This window comes from Apodemus sylvaticus, chromosome 11 (assembly GCF_947179515.1).
Source record: "Apodemus sylvaticus chromosome 11, mApoSyl1.1, whole genome shotgun sequence".
In the NCBI taxonomy this organism is placed as follows: Eukaryota; Metazoa; Chordata; class Mammalia; order Rodentia; family Muridae; genus Apodemus; species Apodemus sylvaticus.
This window is the reverse complement of record NC_067482.1, coordinates 72,721,984-72,741,099: the sequence shown is the minus strand read 5'-3', so window position 1 is coordinate 72,741,099 and position 19,116 is coordinate 72,721,984. Positions and strand designations below refer to the sequence as shown.

The 19,116-nt window shown below is 48.8% G+C and overlaps 1 protein-coding gene across 2 annotated transcripts in view; it reads right to left on the bottom strand.

Moving 5' to 3' along the window:
* Slc2a9 (solute carrier family 2 member 9) overlaps positions 1–19,116 on the bottom strand; it is a 122,108-nt gene that overhangs the window by 27,122 nt on the left and 75,870 nt on the right. For both annotated transcript variants that reach the window (XM_052198572.1, XM_052198571.1), the window contains exons 8-10: positions 15,749–15,859; positions 5,740–5,841; positions 3,746–3,821 (exon numbers count right to left, since the gene is read on the bottom strand). In XM_052198572.1, coding sequence (XP_052054532.1) covers positions 3,746–3,821; positions 5,740–5,841; positions 15,749–15,859 — 289 coding nt within the window. The remainder of the gene's footprint in view (positions 1–3,745; positions 3,822–5,739; positions 5,842–15,748; positions 15,860–19,116) is intronic.

Sequence of the window (19,116 nt, the reverse complement as noted above, 5' to 3'; positions counted from 1 at the left end):
TCTTTCCAGGTGTCAGTCTCTCATGTCAGCTTTCAGACTGGAAATGAGATGCAGAGAGATTTCCTCGTTCTTCAAAGTGAGACTTTCAACTGCCTTGTTTATGAGATTCTCTGAGCCACCTTGAAGCTGTGCACACACACACACACACACACACACACACACACACACACACACACACAATATGTAACAGGAAACTGTTGCTTTGTTTTCTCTCTTTCCTTCTGTCTAATTTCAGCTCCCTGTCATGTCTCCTTAAATCAATTGCTCAGGAGAGAAGCTGTCTGGAGCAAACTGCTGGGTTCTCTTGGGAGGATTATTCCCAATAATTCCCAATGCTGGGTTATTGGCATTTCCTTAATGGCTAGGAATTAGGGGATGTGAGTGTGTTAGCATTTTGTCTAAGCTCTGCCCCACAGTTACTTGGCAACAGCCAGGTATGCCTGACCCAGTATAAAAGGGGCTGCTTGCTGCTTGCCTACTCCTCTCTCTCTCTCTCTCTCTCTCTCTCTCTCTCTCTCTCTCTCTCTCTCTCTCGCTTTTGCCTTCCTCTCTGTCCCCTTGCTCTTTCCCCCACCTCCATGTGCTCCCCTCATTCTCCCCCCACGTGTACTCATGGCCAACCTCTACTCCTCTATTCTCTGTCTGTCTGTCTGTCTCTCTCTCTCTCTCTCTCTCTCTCTCTCTCTCTCATCTACTACCCTCTTAACTCCCCTCCCCATGTCCTGAATTAACTCTATTCTCGATTACACCTTTGTGTGGCTGGTCCCTCAGGAGGAAGGGACGCTTCAGCATGGGCCCATGGAGGCATCCCCTTCCCCTATACCTCACCACACATCCACCAAAACACATCCACCAAAACACATCCCTCCTCTCTTTATCTTTTTATAAACACATCAAGAGGAATCTCAACCATTTATCTCTCATAACCCTCATTCCTTATTTTTCTAGAGAGCTCCTCCTGGGATGTGCTCTGCCCTAAGGACTTAGGTAGATGCCAAAGCTCTCACAGTCTGGATTTCCCTTAGACAGGTAATCTCCATGGGGCCTTGGGCTCCACACTGTCAGTGTGAGTTTATTGTGGTCCTAGACCCCAGTCCACCTTGTGGAGCTGAGCATTTTACTCCCTGAGACATAAAAGTTTTCTCATCAACACCAAGTGCTTTGACTTAGGGGTCTGAATTTGAGCTGAGGCCCGAGGCCAGTTCCTGACCTTGGAGTCCTGACCTTGAGTAGGGATGATGTCTGAAGCAGGAATAGATGGAAGCTATGAAAATCAGCACACTTTAGAGTCATCTTCATCTGAGAAGATCTGTCAGAAGTGAGAAAGCCGTGTGTTGTATAGATGCATGCAGGGTAGACTGGTGAAGACAGTGGTGGACCTCATCCTGAGAAGAACACATGGGAGCTTCCAGAAACCTCTGTGTAGGCCCCTCTCCCTCTGAGTCAATTTAAAAAGTTATATTTGTTTACATAAGTATGGGTACATGTGTGGAGGTCAGATGACAACCTGTGTTGGAGAGGGGTTGGTTCTCTCCTTCCACCATGTGGATCCTGGGATCCAACACATATCTTTAGGCTTGGTGGCAAGTACCTTCAGCCAGAGTGGCCTTAGTAGGTTTTAACTTTGTAGGTCAATCTCAAAATGTACCTAATTCTACTCAAGTTTTAGCAAGCATTTAATGCACACCAACCAGGTGTATATGAAGGCGTTAGATCATGGGTCTTAGGACAATGTGGTGAAGGTCCAAACCTGTTATTTCTCAGCTCTATGATGACTAAGGAAATTAATCAACCTGAACTGCTTTTCTCTTAGTCTATAAATTAAGAATAAGGCTTGTTTGGAAAGAATTTGGAGGCTTGCCTGTAACCCATTTTCTATCTCCAGCATGGGGGGGTGGGCAGATCAAAAGGGAAAAATAACCTGGCTATTTCTTTATTCAACATGCCAGTTGCACCTCAGGATTGAACTGGCTAGCACGAAGGTAAGAGAACATCCTATATGTTCAAAGCTGCTAGTGGGTGGGGGTGGGATGGGACCTGGTCTGATATCAGTGGATAGCTGGGGAAAGGTCACAGGAGAGATGAGGAGCAGTTGTTGGTCATCAATATTAGGAAACCAGATTAGGTCCCCAGATCTATAGGTTGCTGCAGTATGCAGTGTGTACCCTCCTGAGAGTTCCCTGCCCTGACTGATAGGTACCTGTCTTAGCGAAGTCTTAGCTGCAGTGAAACACTATTACTAAAATCAGTCTGGGGAGTGAAGTGTTTTTATTTTAGCATACAGGTCCATCATTCAGAGAAGTCAGGAAAGGAACCTGGATGCAGAAACTGATTCAGAGGCTATGAAGGAGTGCTGTTCACTGACTTGTTAACTCATGACTTGCTCAGCCTTCATTCTTACAGCACCCAGGACCAGCAGCCCACGGGAGGCAGTGCACACAGTAAGCTAGGCCCTTCCACATCCATCACCAATCAAGAAAACATACCAAAAGCTTGCCCACAGGTCAATGTGGTGAGGGGCATTTTCTCAACTGAGATCCTCTTTTCCAAAATGGCTCTAGTTTGGGTCAAGTTGACATGAATCTAGTGTAGCCAGCACAGTGTTCCCTTTGTCCTCCAGCTGTTCTGAGCACCCTGCCTTCATGGTGTGTGTGTGTGTGTGTACTGGTGCTTCCTTGATCATTACAAGGTGTCCTTTGCCATCTCATCATAGTTCCCTAAAACTTTAGATGAAGACAAATGCTTTCTATCCGCCAATCACAAATGGGAACCAACAATATGACACCCCTTTAAAATCACAACAGCAAATAAAACAGGTTTAATCCCATTTCTTTTGCTAGAAATCAAATAAGCAAATGTCGCCATGACTCATTTAGGACATGCTGGGGCCATCTTGCACACAAGGCAATACGTCATTAACTGAACCCCAGTTCCACAATTCAGTCTTTTCATCAACATACAGAAAAGCCAAAAAAAGGCTTTGTATGAAGCCCTGTCAGAGAGAGAGTGTGCTGCCCTAATCCTTCCTTTCAGCACCAGTCTTATGGAGGTTCTAGCACAACACAGACACGAACCCAGAAAATGGCAAGACCATGAAGAAAATTCCATCCTACAGAGAGGGAAACTGAGGTACAACAAGAAGAACAGACCCTCCCAGTGGGTCAATGGCTAGGAAAGAGTGGAAGTGGATTCATTGAAATTCCACCAGTTGTGGCTCCACAGTTAGCAGGTACCATGCAGGGTGGAGGATAGGGAACCAGAGTGTTCTGCAGCCAGAACACTCCCCGGTTACTTAGTGACAGTAGTCTTCCCTAGAGCTGCCGGGAGCCTGAGGGAGTTTGTTCTCTCAGGTCCATAGAGTGCTGTCTACCAGCAGTGACTCATGGACCCCTGCCACCACCACCAGTGAACTTCCCAGGTTACCTGTGCCTTCTCCAAGGCACAGATATAGCTTGATTATCTTTGATTCCTTACAAGTCATTCCTGAGACAGGCGTATGGCACCCCAGGTCCATCAATATTGGGCTCTTAGACATTACCATCAGCAGGTCTGTGGGTTAGCCTGCACCTTCACAGAATGAAGACAGCCTGCTGCACTTTGGTAAGGCCTAAGGGTAAGCAGGGGCACACCCTTTCCCCCATTAGGCTTGGCTTCATCCTAGAGCCTAAGTTTCCCACTACTGCAGGAGATATCTGTCCCTTCTTCCCAGTTCCCAGGCCAGGCACTGTGCAGGAGGGTATCCTACCTGGACCGCTGCAGAACGAGGCAATGATGGCCAAGATGCACACGATGCTTAGGTAAGGGACCCAGGGAGCTTGGTCCTGCAGAAGGACAACGTGGACAGGTGAGGAGCTGTGGAATGGCCAGGGAACCTGAGGTCTCGCATTTTCTGTGACTCCCTTTGTGTGACAGGCCATTTCACATCCCAGAACCCCAGTCGCTACAAATGGCAACCACTCTGCCGTTCTGTTCTCTGACGTGGGTTGCGAGGAGATGATGTCAGCAGAATTCCAGCACGCAGGGAGTGTAAGTAAGTGCACAATTCCCAGCAAACCAAATGCTTGAAAGCTGTAATTCTCAGTTCCTAACCCTACGACCCTTTAATACAGTTCATCACGCTGTGGTGACCCCCAACTGTAACATTATTTTGTTGCTGTTTCATAACTACTGCTAAGAATCGCAATGTAAATATCTACATTTTCTGATGGTCTTAGGTGAGCTCAGTGAAAGGGTCATTCAACCTCCAAGGGATCAGGATCCACAGGTTGAGAACCACTGCTCTAAAGCAAGGCATCGGAGCACATGTTCAGTCACGAATTGCCACACTTCACTCAGTTATCAATCCTGTGTAAAGCACCGTGTTCACACTCCTGCCATCCCATGAGTGTGGGGAGCTAACGCACTCATGGAATGTGTCCAGGGAGCCTGTTGGGTGAGACTTAGATTGAGGGGATGCTTGAGGCAGAAGAATAACAGATCCCAGAGCAAGTAGATAGTCTACTTCTTCTAACCAAAAACCTCAGATGTCCAAGGACACTGCAAAGCCACCCAGCTCAGGACAACTATATTCCTGGATATGGGAAAATACCAGCTCAGGCAACTCACTGTCTCCCAAGGAAGAGTCAAAAGTTCTAGCTTCTGACATCACCACACGCCACACTACCTTTTGCCTCTTTCTAGAACTGTTTGGAATGTTAGGATATCCAGACTTACCAGCACCCTGGGCTTGAGGCGCCCAGTAGGTGCTTCACGAATGCAGCTTGCTCTGAGAAAGGCAGGGATCAGAAGGCAAGCTGTGGGGCCTGTCACAAAGACCCTGGAATCCAAGCCACCTCTGCCTCCATCCAGCAGTGAAACCTGGACATTTGTATTTATGATTCGGACTTTCCCTCCATAAAAGGAGGTGATCTGGGGCTGGAGAGATGGCTCGCTCGGTGGTTAGGAGCACTGACTGCTCTTACAGGCTGACTTCCCAGCACTCACATGGTGCCTCACGACCAACTGTAACTCCAGTTCTACAGGATCTGTCTTCATGGGCAGCAGTCACACATGCGGTGTGCAGACACATATGCAGGGTAAACATCCGTATGCACAAAATGAAATAGTAAGTTTTTCAAAGGAGACAATCTGAGTGTCATAAGGAGAGCGGGTATACTTGCTCTTTTGTGTAACTATGCACACAGTCCTGCATCACTTCCTCCACAAGCTGTTAGAGACTCCTCACAGCATCCCAGGCTACAGGGATGACTTTCCCTTGTAGGGCTAGGGCCCAAGAGGAGCCAGAATCATGCTAAGTAGAAAAGCCAGGATTCCAGCACAAGGAATGCAGGGGACAGGGGAGTTACTGAGAAGTCACCTGACAGGCAGCACCCTGCTCTCTTTGCAAGGAGGTGATAACTGGGGGGGTGGGGGTGGGCTTAGGGGCATTTAATATAATCCCTCCCCAACTCCAAAGATAGGTAAATGAGCTACAGGGAAGGGAAGAGTCCTGTTCACGACACAGCTCATCTGTGGCTGTGACAGGGCCAGAAGTCAGGTCCTTTCTTGCTCTAGTTCTTTCTTGCTAGTTCCAGGGCCCATCCATCACCATTCCCCTCAGGGCTCTAGAGGTGAGGCTTCACGGGAGAGAGGCCTCACAGAAGGGGGTCTGTTGAGAGCACGAACCTGCTGCAAGGCTCCAAAGCAGAGCCAGTTGCCCACTGATCCCCTTAAAAAAACGTGACAGGCACAATATCTCACCTGCAGGGTCAGCGTCACCGTGAGGGTCCCAAAGAAGAGAGCCATTAGCCCGAAGCCACCAATGAGGAGAGGTCTCCTTCCTAAGCGCTCAATGACCAAGCCCTACTCAGAGAGAGAGAGAGAGAGAGAGAGAGAGAGAGAGAGAGAGAGAGTTATTTCACCTCGAGCTCACACCAAAGGGAAGATGGTGGAGGGCAGTGGAAGGCTGTGGAGGGCTGGTTTTACACAGGGGTATGATCTAGAACAACCGTATGTAGCCCCAGTAACCCGGTCCTCCCACCCAGCTCTCCACAGCTGCAGCTTTGGGTCTGTTTCTGGTCTCCTCCCTCTGACTGCCACCGAGGTGGTTAAAGGCAACAACCCTAAAGCACAATGCTAAGGATAAGGTTGGAAGGTAAGTGTCAGAGTGAGGCTGGCCTTGCCGGACATGCCAGACATGCCAGCTCTACCACTTTGTAGCTCTCAGGACTTCAGCTTAAGACTTCAGGTCCCAGAGTCCCCGAGGCAGGAACAGGAACACTGTCACTTCACCCCGCCCCGCCCCCAGGCATCAAGAGGCTGCCTGCTGTTTATATTAGGTTCATGCCCTCCCTGTCTCCACTGCTTCACAAAGAAAGAACATCAAGGATCAGAGAGACAGGTAACTTAGAGGAGGTCACACAGCAGAAAATGAGGAGGCCAGGAATTGAACCCAAGACGCTGTCAAGATCATGATTGATCTCAATTGAGCAGTTAGGAGGGGCTTCCTGGAGGAGGCAGAAACAGGCAGAGTTTGTCAGGGAGAGGGTGAGCTTAAGCAAAGGTTTGGAGGTGGGACGATTCCTCTTGAGAGTGTTACTTCCTTTCCCCTCTCATGGTCTTCCTGCTACACTTCTCCTGACACACATATTATCTTCATGTGAGATAAAACCCATTGTATTTGCTTTCTGAGTCTAGCTTATTTTGTTTAACAAAAATATCTACAGTTCCATTCATTTTCCTGCCCATGTCAGGATTTCAGTTTTCTTTAAGGCTGACAGCTATTTTACCATGCAGATGCACCACATGGGCCTTATCCATGCATCTGTAGGAAATGTTCTACTTTCTGCCAACCGTGAAAGGAACATGGATAATCAGATGCCTATGGTTGGCTGTCTTAGAGACCTTTGAGGTGAGGCGATCTTAAGTGGGGGGGGGGGAGAGAAAGGGGGACCACAGAATTCCTGTGACAAGGAAGTAGGGGGGCGTTATGAGGAATGGGGAGGGTCAACAAGAATGGATGATGTGTGAAAATGCCAGAATAAAACCCACACTGTGTTAAAGCTCCGCATCCATCCACCTAGCCATCCACCACCCACCATCCATCCATCCATCCACCCATCCATCCACCTAGCCACCCACCCATCCATCATCCATCCATCTACCAATCCACCCACCCACCATCCATCCACCCATCCATCCACCCACCATCCATCATCCATCCATCTACCAAACCACCCACCCTCCATCCATCATCCATCCATCCATCCACCCACCCACCCATCCATCCATCCACCCACCCATCCATCATCCATCCATCTACCAATCCACACACCCATCCATCCACCCACCCATCCACCCATCCACCCACCCACCCACCCATCCATCATCCATCCATCTACCAATCCACCCACCCACCATCCATCCATCCACCCACCCACCCATCCACCCACCCATCCATCCATCTACCAATCCACCCACCCACCATCCATCCATCCATCCATCCACCCACCCATCCACCCACCCATCCATCATCCATCCATCTACCAATCCACCCACCCACCCATCCATCCATCCATCTACCAATCCACCCACCCACCATCCGTCCATCCATCATCCACCCATCCACCCACCCATCCATCCATCTACCAATCCACCCACCCATCATCCATCCATCCATCCATCCACCCACCCATCCACCCACCCATCCATCATCCATCCATCTACCAATCCACCCACCCACCATCCATCCATCCACCAATCCACCCACCCACCATCCATCCATCCATCCATCCACCCATCCACCCACCCATCCATCCATCTACCAATCCACCCACCCACCATCCATCCATCCATCCATCCATCCATCCATCCACCCACCCATCCATCCATCCATCCATCCATCCATCCATCCATCCATTCATCCATCCATCAATTAATCAATTAAGCTTATCTGCTTTGGGTGAGCAAAACTAGTGACATTGTGGAGGTCAGTGAAGTCTGAGTATGTGATCCCTGTGGCCTGGCAGCTTCAAGTGATAAGAAGGACAAGGTCTAGAAGCCATGGGAACTCTGCCTTGGAATTTCAATGCAGGGAGTCAGTGCCCTGCTCACCCAAAGTCAGGTGACCAGAAGCTGCCTGGGAGGTCCTGGTCCTATTCTTCAGATGAATGGGAGCTGCAGTCTAGGCAGAATAGGAACCAGGGCATGAGTGGCATTTGTTATTTGGAGAATACAGTCCTATAGGCCAGGTGACAGTTCAGACCACTTGGCTGTGGAGAGCAATCTGGGACCAGATCACCCAGGAGTGACTTCATTGGGACAGGAGGGGCCTTTAGTGCATAGTCAGGGACTGGCAGCAGGTGGAGATTACCCTGACTGGTTGAAAGGGTTTTTTCTTGCAGACCCAGGCCTCCCAAACTTTACCTCTTGGGAACCTGACCCAAGAGAATAGAAAAAAGACGATGTCCAGAGGGATTTGGACTGGAAGACAGGCTGACCTGGGCTCAAGTCCTGACTCTGCCTCTCAGTTTTTCTTACATGCAGGATGGATGGCAGACTGACCGAACTACTTTGAACACGAGTTTCCCCACTTGGGATGTGTGGATGGCAGAATCTCTGCAGGGGAGCTGTGAGATGAGAGGAAAAGCATGCTGAGCTTAAACTTAACTCAGGAGCAATTGAGGCTGCCCATCAAAGCAGAAACTGTCAGTCAAAGAATGGCCTGGGTGGCTGCTCTCACTCCCGCCTTTGATTGGCCTTGAACATGAAGGCCAGCCCTTTTTTGAATCAACTTCTTACTGTGTGGCTACAGGGTTAGTCTAGGTGACAGGAGTGGGCTCACTTCTGAGCACCCACTCTGTTGGAGGCAATGCACTGAGCACACTCCAAATACTAGTCATTTAATCCCCACAAATACCCTCATGAAACGGGCCTTCATGTGAAACAAACAGACACTGAGAAACTTTGGGAAGTTGTCCAAGGCACACGGCTGATAAAGGGTGAAGCAGGGATTCCTGCAGAATCTTTTCTAGTTCCAAAGATATTGTTTCCCAAAGTAGAAACAGACCAAGTGTCTGGTTTGCAGCAGCCCAGTGTCCCATCTTCATGTCATTGTTGAACACACCGAGCACCCGTCTGTCTGTCTGTCCATCTGTCACCTGCTGACCCTCTTTTCTCCCGCCCTCCCTGGAGTCCTTACATCACTGTTTTCCCCGGAACCCAGGAGCACCCCTGGCTGCCATGGGTTCTTTGCTGATGGAGTGAGCTAGGTAGATATGCAGTGTGCAGGGAGGGCGGGGAAAACAGAGAAGAGGGGGGCAATGAGCTCACTCTGTGGGAGGGGTGGAGGGGTTCCTGGGCCAGGGAGGGGCATGGAAGAAGCAAAGAGCAGAACTTTGTGGGAAAAGAGGATAGAGAAGCAATAAGAAGGAGAGGCAGAGGAAGGGAGGGAGGGAGGGAGGGAGGGAGGGAGGGAGGGAGGGAGGGAGGGAGGGAAGAAGCGAGGGAGAGAGGGAGGAGCTGAAGGATGGGAGGGGCTTTGTCGCCTCAGTATCTCAGAGCAGCTGAGTCCCTGAGGAGCACAGAGGCTGCCAGGGACAGCTTCCATATGGTACAGGGGACCAGGTCACAGTGAGATTAGCATGTTACATTGCTATTCTGATTCTGATACATGTAACAGCTGTGCTGAGGTTAGCACTGTCACAGTTAGAGATTAAGGTGTCACATTGTTACCCAGGGAGTCTCTGCAGTTACAGTGGGCTGAACCAATGTAGAGAAGCCTCTTCAAGTTGCCAAACACAGTGTCAACATTTGAAAATGTACCCCAAATACAAGCTAGCTAAGAACCAATAATTTACTCTATGACATCAATACTCAGGGGCTTGGTTGGGGAGGAGACATGGTTTCCCCCAGGCCACTGAGGAAGCAGGAAGCTGAGTCAGCCTGAATCTAGCACGTGTTCCTTGCATGGGAAATGACAGAGCTCAGAAGTCTTGGTCCTGTGAGGGTCGTGACCCCCCCTCCCACACACACAGGGGCTACATATCAGATATTTACATTTTGACTCATAACAGTAGCAAGATTACAGTTACAAAATAGTGATGGAATAATTTTATGACTGGGGGGTCACCACAACATGAGGAACTGAATTAAGGGCCATGGCCTCATGAAGGTTGGTCTAGGAGGCCCCTTGAGGGCTTCGCTTTTGCAAAGATGTGAGTGAGGAAACAGCCCTCTGGTTCTTCTGGGTCAGGGCATCAATGTGCTCCCTCCTACAGGCCTTACTGAAGTGCAGCCTGTCTGAAGAGATTAGAGTGACTGGTAAAAGAGTTAACTCAGAAACTTAAAAAGGATCAGGGGCTGGGTTGCATTCTTCAGACCACAAGGGGGAGGGAGAGACAGACCTAGGGGTGAGGACGAATTCTAAAGGACTGACTGGACTGACCATTGACCATTTACCTCATCCCCTAGGGGACCAATCTGTTTGAGGGTATTACCGGTCTGCCAATCAGATTGTGCCTAATGGAGTCTGCCCTGGGGTCTGTAAAAAAAGTCTGAGGTGCAGAGGGTGGGGGTCACTCACTCTTCATATGCAGAGTGACCCTAGCATACTAGTATTTTTAATAAAAAAAATTCCTCGTGCATTTTTTGCATCGATTTTCCATCTCTGCGTGGTCCACTGTGTGTGTGTGTGGGGGGGGGGGGGGGTTCGGTAGGTAAGACTGGCCAAGTCTTTCACTGGATGTTCCTACCCTGGACTAAAGCTGTCAGGGAAGACACGAACTCAGGATAAACAGCTGCTCTTGTTTACTTGTGTCAACTAGGAGCTAACTATTAGGCTTCTGGTGCTTTCAGAAGTCCTCTGGGGACTCTGTGCTGTAAGGTCCCCTCACAGCACGCCCCCTCCCCCAGTGTGTTGGGACCTTTGGACAGATAGTGTGGCAAAAATATTTCTGGCTAGAATTTTAAAAAGTTAACTTTATTGAGTTATAATTTTGTCCCCTGTTATTATAACTGCAGTTGAGATATAGAAAATGCCACCTCCATCAAAAGACTCCCTATATCCCTTCCCTCAGCTCCAGACATCCCCTGATACACTAACACTGGGTTAGAGTGAACAATTTTAGAATTTCACAATATTTATGACGTTTTGGGGACCTGGTTTGTTTGTGATACACATGAATAGTTCCTTTTTCAGGGTTAGGCAATATTCCACCGAGTAGATATACAACTGATTTCTCCATACGCCTGTTGATGGACTCTGGGTTGCCTCCAGTTTTGGTCTCTGGTACATCAGCATATGGGTCTCTATGTAGACATGGATTTTGTTTTTTTGGGGGGGGGTAAATACTCATGCATGGAATGGTGAATGCTTGGTAACTGTCAAAAATGTTCTCTAAATGAGTAATATGACTTTAAGCTCGACTAGCAGTATGAGAGTTCCTGTTACTCCATTTCCTTGGTAACATTTGGAATACAGGAATTAAATTTTGTCTGTCTTTACAGTGAATGACAAGATCTTGTTGCGCATTTTAATTTCCCTAATGGCTAATGGCACTGAGAACTTTTTCCTGTGCTTTTTTACCTTTGAGAATCTTCTTTGATGGGCTGGAGAGATGGTTCAGCAGTTAAATGTACTGACTGCTCTTCCAGAGGTCCTGAGTTCAATTCCCAGCAACCACATGGTGGCTTACTACCATCTGTAATGGGATCCCATGCCCTCTTATGGTATGTCTGAAGACAGCTACAGTGTACACATATACATAAAAATAAATAAATCTTATAAAAAAGAGAGAGAGAATCTTTTTTGGTAAAGGTTTGTTCAAATACTTTCAGAGAGCAGTTGGTCTTTTTGATCTCTCAGGGCTCTTTACATGTGTAGGACACAAGCTCCATGTCAGATGTTTATACAGCCTCCCAGTCTGCAGTTCATCTTTTCATTTTTATTTTTGCAATGTCTTTTGAACAGGCTTGAGATAATTCAACAAAAATGCAAAAGCAAAAACAGGTGGACCCAACTGGGATATTATCCTCCTGCCACTTCTCTGAGGCTTCTGAGGCACTGAGGGCAACCTTCCTTAAACATCCAGTCAGCCAGGCAAGAGTTAGAGCCTGGGAATCAGAATTAGAAAAGACCCAGCCTGGGATGGGCAGAGAGCAAAGTATCTTCTCAGACCCAAATCTTGCTTTCGTGCAGGAATGAACTCTCAGAGGGCATGACAGTCAATAAAACAGTCAGATCTGCAAACACTGAGCATTGTGTCTAGTCCTACACAGGTTCTAATTCTCAGAACAGTCCAGCTCAGGGGAGGCCACCAGCAACCACTCACATCTACAGAGAGTAAGGTGGGGCTAAAGCAGATGGCTGGTTCTGTTTTAACCTGCTTGGGTGTCTCCTCTGCTGAGCATCTTCATGCTTTGTTCTGTGAACTAGGACTTGGTCTCAAATAACCATCAGTGATTGCATTAGTTCCCACAGCTGCAGCAACATGTGTTACAGACCGAAGAGCTCAGACTACAGGGTTGCTCCTCATCTTTCCTAAGCGTTAACTCCAAGATCAAGAACCTTGCTCCTTGCGATGACTCAGGGGAGGGTCTGCCTCAGCCCCACCCCTGCTTTCTCAGGGTCTGCTCCAGCCCACCCCAGCCTTCTCAGCATCTGCCCCAAACCCTCCTCTGCCTTCTAAGATCTGCCCTGGCCTTCTCCTCCATTCTGGTGTGCTTGTCTTTTAGCAGAGTGACACCAACAATCGTTGGTAGTCTCCCTATAGGTGTCTGTTTTCAAAATTTTCCATAAAGACAGTGAATTTGGGCCTCAACTCACTTCAGAATAGCCCAATCCCAGCTTAACTAACAACGTCTGCATTGATCTGTCTCCAAATGAGGTCACATGGGGGAGTTAGCGTGTGAGTTTTAGGGAGTCACATCCTAAGTGGCCACAGAGTATGCCGACCGTGACACTGAAATTTCGGGGATCCTGGGAAGTTTGCAAACCCTTAAAGATTTGTGTTTAGTCCAAGGAAGCACAGTCCCAAGCTGTGCTGCCACTGACAAGACCGTGGAGCTGTGGATTCTGCCCCTGACTTGTAATAAATAATAACATAGTCTGTGCTTCCTACCAAAGGCAGAGCTGGCTCCCCGTGGCTTCTGCCCAGACACAGTGGACCCTCATCCTCGTGGGTGAATGACACTTCCGCTCCGGAAGTTCAGTCATCTGAACAGCACAGTTGAGCCCCAAAGCACAGCCTGGAAAGCCAGATGTTCTGCAAGATGGCGATTATTTACAGCCAGCGAGCTGCCGAGCCATGGCTGCTGCCCAAGCTAACCTCGGATCAAAAGAACGAGGGTGTCTTTCTATCTTGGTTTTATTAGGCCTTGGAGCCATTTTAATAGACCATCAAAAATCTCAGTAAAGAGAGTGGGAGAAAAAAAATCAAGGCATCCTTTTATTGATAGACAATTGCCCCAAAGGGTTGGATGAAATTGTCTGTGTAGCCCTGAAAAGCAGGTCACACAAACTTTGGAAAAGGCAGAGGACTCCTTGAACGTTGAGTTTGGGGGAGGTGAGGAGCTGCCATAGGCTTTGATTTTTGTTTCCATGACAACTGTTTCTTGCAGAGTTAAAGTATCTCATTGTTACTTTAACAAGTAGCCTAAACCAACTCAAAGGTAGTCATCTAGGCTTGGGCAGCCAGCCATCTGGAGCAGATCTCACAGGGGAAATCTCACAGTTTTAAGGGTGGAGACCCTGGGGGGGAGGAAAAACTGGCTTTCCCTGGGGCCTTTCGTGTTCTCTCTCCTTCATCGTCTTCCAGGCTAGGTAGCAATGATGTCCCTTCTGCCTCACATCTTCCCTTTGCCTGCTGTTCGTTGACCTTTCACCTCTTCCTTTTATCACTTCAAAGGTTCACTGCTTGCCCAGATAAGCCCAGGTGCATCTCCAAACCCTCACTCCTGCCTATGAAGTTCCTTCTGACCCAACCTCATGGCCCGTGACTTCAGACCTGGGGAACCTTGGCACCCATGATTTTTTTCCTGCCACAGATGGCAAGGATTAAAAACTAATTTTATAAATGGGAGAATAAATTTAGAGATGTATGGTAATTTCCCTAAGCCCACCACACTGGTACATGAATGTTGGGGATGGGATTGTAAAGCTGTCCAGTTCTGAAGCTCAGGTGTGAGACACACACAGGCACACACAGTCACAGACACAGACACACAGATGCACAGACATACACACACACACACACAGAGAGACACACACACAGACACACACACAGACACACACAGACACACACACACACACACACACACACTGTCCCTGAAAGTTCTCTTTGCAACGAAACAAAGATATGTACCTCACTTCAGGTGACAGGGTGTGACTTACCTGTCCACACAGAACAGTGGGCACCTGCTAAGCGTGCCCCATCCTCCAGCCCTGCCAGTCACTTAGTGTCATTTGCTTACTCCCTGTGAGGCACAGACATGTCCTTATATAAAAGGGGGAAGGGAACCACAGAGACGTCAAACAACTTGCTAGAGAGTCACTTGTCTTGCCAGGAGCAAAGCTGGGACAGGAACCTGGTCTATCCATGTTCCTCATGGATATCCATGTTGAGTTGAGATGCCAACTCTACTCTCCTTGGATGGAGAATAAGAAAAGAGGTGGAGGCCAGGCTTTGTGAGACTGATGCAGCCTTCATTACTAGAGCAACTTTTCAGACAGACTCCTTTCTGGATATATGATGCATTCCATTAAAGCGACCGATTAATAGTAGAGGGGAGTCATTCTGCACCAACCTCTTTTACAAAAGCAGGACCCAGGCTGGGATGTTGACAGGGCTGCAGTCTCCCAGGCACAGAACAAAGCTATACACACAGTAGAGACGGGTGGGCTTTTCCCAGGCTTACCCCTCACAGATTGACTAGAGGCAATCTCTTTATTCTTTTAAGTTTTCTGGATTTTTTTTACAAATTCATCCCAATAAATTGGTATTGATTTCTTATAGCAACAAAACAAAAACCCAAACTCCAAACCCTCTCCTGCTTCTTCCGCCATTTCCAACCCAGGCTGACTGAGTTGGGATTGGTGCAGTCTGCAGCTGGAGACAGAATGTGGCGACACGGAAATAACAAAGCACTGACATATTTCCCCCTAATAAAAAGCAGGTCAGGAAAGAGCCTGAGCATCACTCATCTACATTTCTAATGGTATTCATTTTTAAGAAGTAGGTTGTTAGAATGATCCAGAAAGGCAAGGAGAAACATTGAATCTAGGGAAAAGTCAGCAGGAGGTAGGAAATCCGCCTGCTTGAGCTGACATCCCTCGTGGTGGGGGAGTCTGTCGAGAGAGACTGTTTCTTCTTCAGGTCAGAACCCACACTCTGCCATACCAGGCATGTTGGCTCATAATCCCTGGGGTACTGTGTACCTACAGAGTGAAGCACAGTCCACACTCCCTCCAGAAGACAGATGTGAGCTCTTCCTCAAGAAAGAAGATAAGGCTCAGAAAGGTTGACCACACTGTCCAGCAACACACAGCCAGAGCTAGGAAGAGTTTAGCTTGTTTTGATTGGAGACCCAAGGAATTGAGATACAGAGAGGAAGGGCCCAAGTGGGCCAGGGGTGCGTAGAGCACAAGCCTCTCCCAAATCCAGACAGGGTCCCCTGACAAAGCCCGCCCTCATGAAGCAAATCCTAGTAGGTCCCCTGGGTGCCGTGTGCCATCCAGCCCCTACGGCGTTCTCAGGAGCCCTTGGTGACTTACAGAGAAGATAGCAGCCAGTGTCTCAATTCCACCCGTGCTCAGGGTGATGTATGGGATCTTGTCCTGAGGGATCCCAGCCTTCCCAAAGATGCTGTTGGTGTAGAACCAGATCTGTAATGCAGAAAAGAACAAGGAAGGTCATCCGGAGACTTCGGTCTCTTCCCCAGGCTAGACTAAGGTATGAGGCTCTCTCTGCAGTTTGCCACTGAATACAGTCACAGGTGAGCTGTACCATATAGCCATATGGTGCCCCCCTCACACCTCCCCCCCTCATACCCCTGCTTCTTCTCTAACAGACTCCTGCACTCTTGGGAGTGATGTCTGCCCACCCAAGACACTGCTTCCTATGCTGCCTTGCAGTTAGGAACAGGTAGCAACAGAAATATTGGTGGAACCAGCACAAAGCTTCATATTTTATGTTAGTTTTACATGTATTTATTTACTTGTTTATGTATTTATTGTGGGGGTGGTGCCAGTGTGTGTGTGTGTGTGTGTGTGTGTGTGTGTTGGGGGAAGGGAGGTCGCCTTGGGGGAGTTGTAGGCCTCAGTTCTCTCTGCACAGGGGTTGAATGCAGGTCTGTGGTAGCAAGAACCTTTACTGGATGAGCCATCTCGCTGACCAAACCCCTCCCTCCTATCCCCATCTCTTCCTCCTCTTCTGTTTTCTTTTCTTTTCTTTTTTTCTTTTGTTTTCTTTTCTTTTGTTTTCTTTTCTTTTTCTTTCTTTCTTTCTTTTTTTTTTTTTTTTTTGGTTTTTTGGATTTAGTTTTTTAGGAGAGAGTTTCTCTGTGTAGCCCTGACTGTCCTGAAACTCACTCTGTAGACCAGGCTGGCCTCGAACTCAGAAATCTGTCCTGGGTGGCATGAGCTACTGTCCTAGTCTGTGGATCAGTTGGCAGAGATGGGTTTTAACGGTCACATGAAGCAAAGACCCACCGCCCTGTGTTATCTGCATCCCCGTAGAGTGGGTAGGGAAGTCAGGACTTTAGGCTCTGTCAGAATGAATGCTGGCTGCCACACTTGCAGGGCACAGAGGCAGTACCCCACTAGACCACCAGTTCCTGCAACTCCAGGCTACCTACCAATCTGAACCCTCAGGATCCCAAGATTTCTCATACCAGCTCCTTCCCCATGGGGAAGCCATGGTCTTCCAGACCCAGTCACAGTCAGACTGTAGACTCGTTTGAGAGTCTTTATTGTCACTGTGGATTTTAGTGCCGTGGCTCTGCCCTTTCCACTCACAGGGAGGCAGGGCTCCCAGCCCCCACCAACAGTTGATGTTTATTTTCCTGTAGAAGCTCTTCTCCGGCCGCAGGCCATCTCAGCTCCTCCGGCCACCATGACCCCTGATGTCTCTATTTTCCATTCTCCCTGAAGTGGCACAGCTGTGGACATCCTCGGCTGGTTGAAAGTCACGGTGCAAGACCTTCTGTATTTACTCTAGTATGGCTGTGTTTACTGTCCTATGCCTGGCTGCGCGGAGGAAGGAGCCAGCTTGTTAAATGCATCTAGACAGCAGTAGGCAGGAGCCAGTGAGGTCTGAAGGGCGTGCCTGTCCCCTCCTGCCTGCCCCATGTAACACTTTGCCCCCACCTTTATTTCAAGAAGCAGGAGATGACTGCCTTCACCTTGACCTGAACTGAAGGTGATAGGATCGGACAGTTTCAGGCCCTTGTGAAAAAGAAGAAAGTACCCGGGACACTCAGAGTCATGGAAACACAGAGCGGAGCTGGCCCCCATCTTGCCAAGTCAGCATGAGCAATTCCCTCCACTCGCCTCCCCTTTCGTGGGCTTCCTCAGGTTCCCTGCTGCCCGTGGTTCTAACATGCTGAAGTATCAGGGAGAAGCCTTCATATGACAAGCAATAGGCATCCTTCTAGATGGTTCCATTTCTCCATGGAGATATTCAGACTCTTTAGGAAAAAGAGTCTCTGTGGTCAGTCATCGTGGAAGGTGTCTACGATGCCCTTCCTCCTTGGAGGTGTATCCTTGAGGAGTCCGACAGGGACAGGGCTTTCTAGATCTCCCAATGCCTCACTCTCAGCTCCTGGCACGGTATTTTGATGAGGCAGCATGCCTTGGAATCATTATCTGTGAGAGGACTGAGGAGAAAGCAGGGGCCACTCCCTATGCAATGGCAGCAGAGTAGGGAGGTGCCCTGGGGAACCCACTCTTCTTGAAGAACATGCCGTGGCATGGTCCCCTCCTCTGTAACCTGCAGGTCCTAATTCCTCTATCTGCTTTTGACTGTAAACACACTGGCCATGGGCTCAGAGATGTGGTCTGACCTGGGCCAACAAATGTTAGTGCCAGCTTCATCTTTGTCCAGCGTAGAGTAACTATTCTGGTAGTGACCAAACAGCTAGCAAGAAGTAACTTAGGTGGATGTCTTTTGTTGCTTGCTTTTGGCTCATGGTTTGGGAGGGTGCGGTCTGTCATGGTGGGATTCATGGAGCTGTGGCTCCTTACAACCTTACAGACCAAGAAGCAGAGAGCAAATGGGAAGCTGGGTTGCAACCCCTGAGACCTGGAGGAACACGCTTTCTCCATCTGCCTTCTCAGCTGTCCACAGTCTCCACACACAGCACCACCACCTGGGGTCCATGTGCCCTAACCCATGGGGACAGTGGGGACATTCAAACTGCAATACCCAGAGTAAGATGCTGACCTGGACGTGCTTGCTAGACATGGAAGGACCCATGGTCCTTCCAAAACATCTCTGTGTTAACCCCAGCATCTGGGAATCGTAGTTTCCACAGCAAGTCTGACTTTAAATGTGGTCAAGCCTGGAGGCAGCAGGCTTTGCTGGATTGCCTGAGGGAACCGTAGAGGCTATCCCTCCTTATAAAGGAGGAATGGGGAGGCAGGGTTGGAGAAAGAAGGGGGAGGGGGGAAGAGGGGGGAGGGAGAGAAAGATCAACATACTTTGTGGCAGCTGACTGAAGATGGAGCAAGGAAACCATGAGCGAAGGGAGGAGACTGCGCCTAGAAAAGCCAGCAAGTGTCCAGGACGGGGTGTGGCCTGATTTGATCTAAGGACCTCTGACCTCCAAAGCCATACAGTGACAAGTGGTTTGAAGTCTCTGGATGTTAGTGCTGTGATTTTATTTTTTAAATGTCCAGTGGTGACAAGAAATGTGCACACTGGAGAGATGTAATTCAGTTATACTATGCTTTACCTGAGGGTGGGTACTTCCCACACACGGTGATCTGTGGCTCTGTTTTGAGGTCTAGGGGAAAAGGCCTGCTCATTTATTAAGTATCTCTTGGTTGCTTTTTTAGGCTTTCCCCTGCTGGGCAGAAGCTACTTGCATCTTCTCCGTGTGTCCCGCTTGGGTCCCAGTTAAAAGCATGGTGCTTTTCCCCAC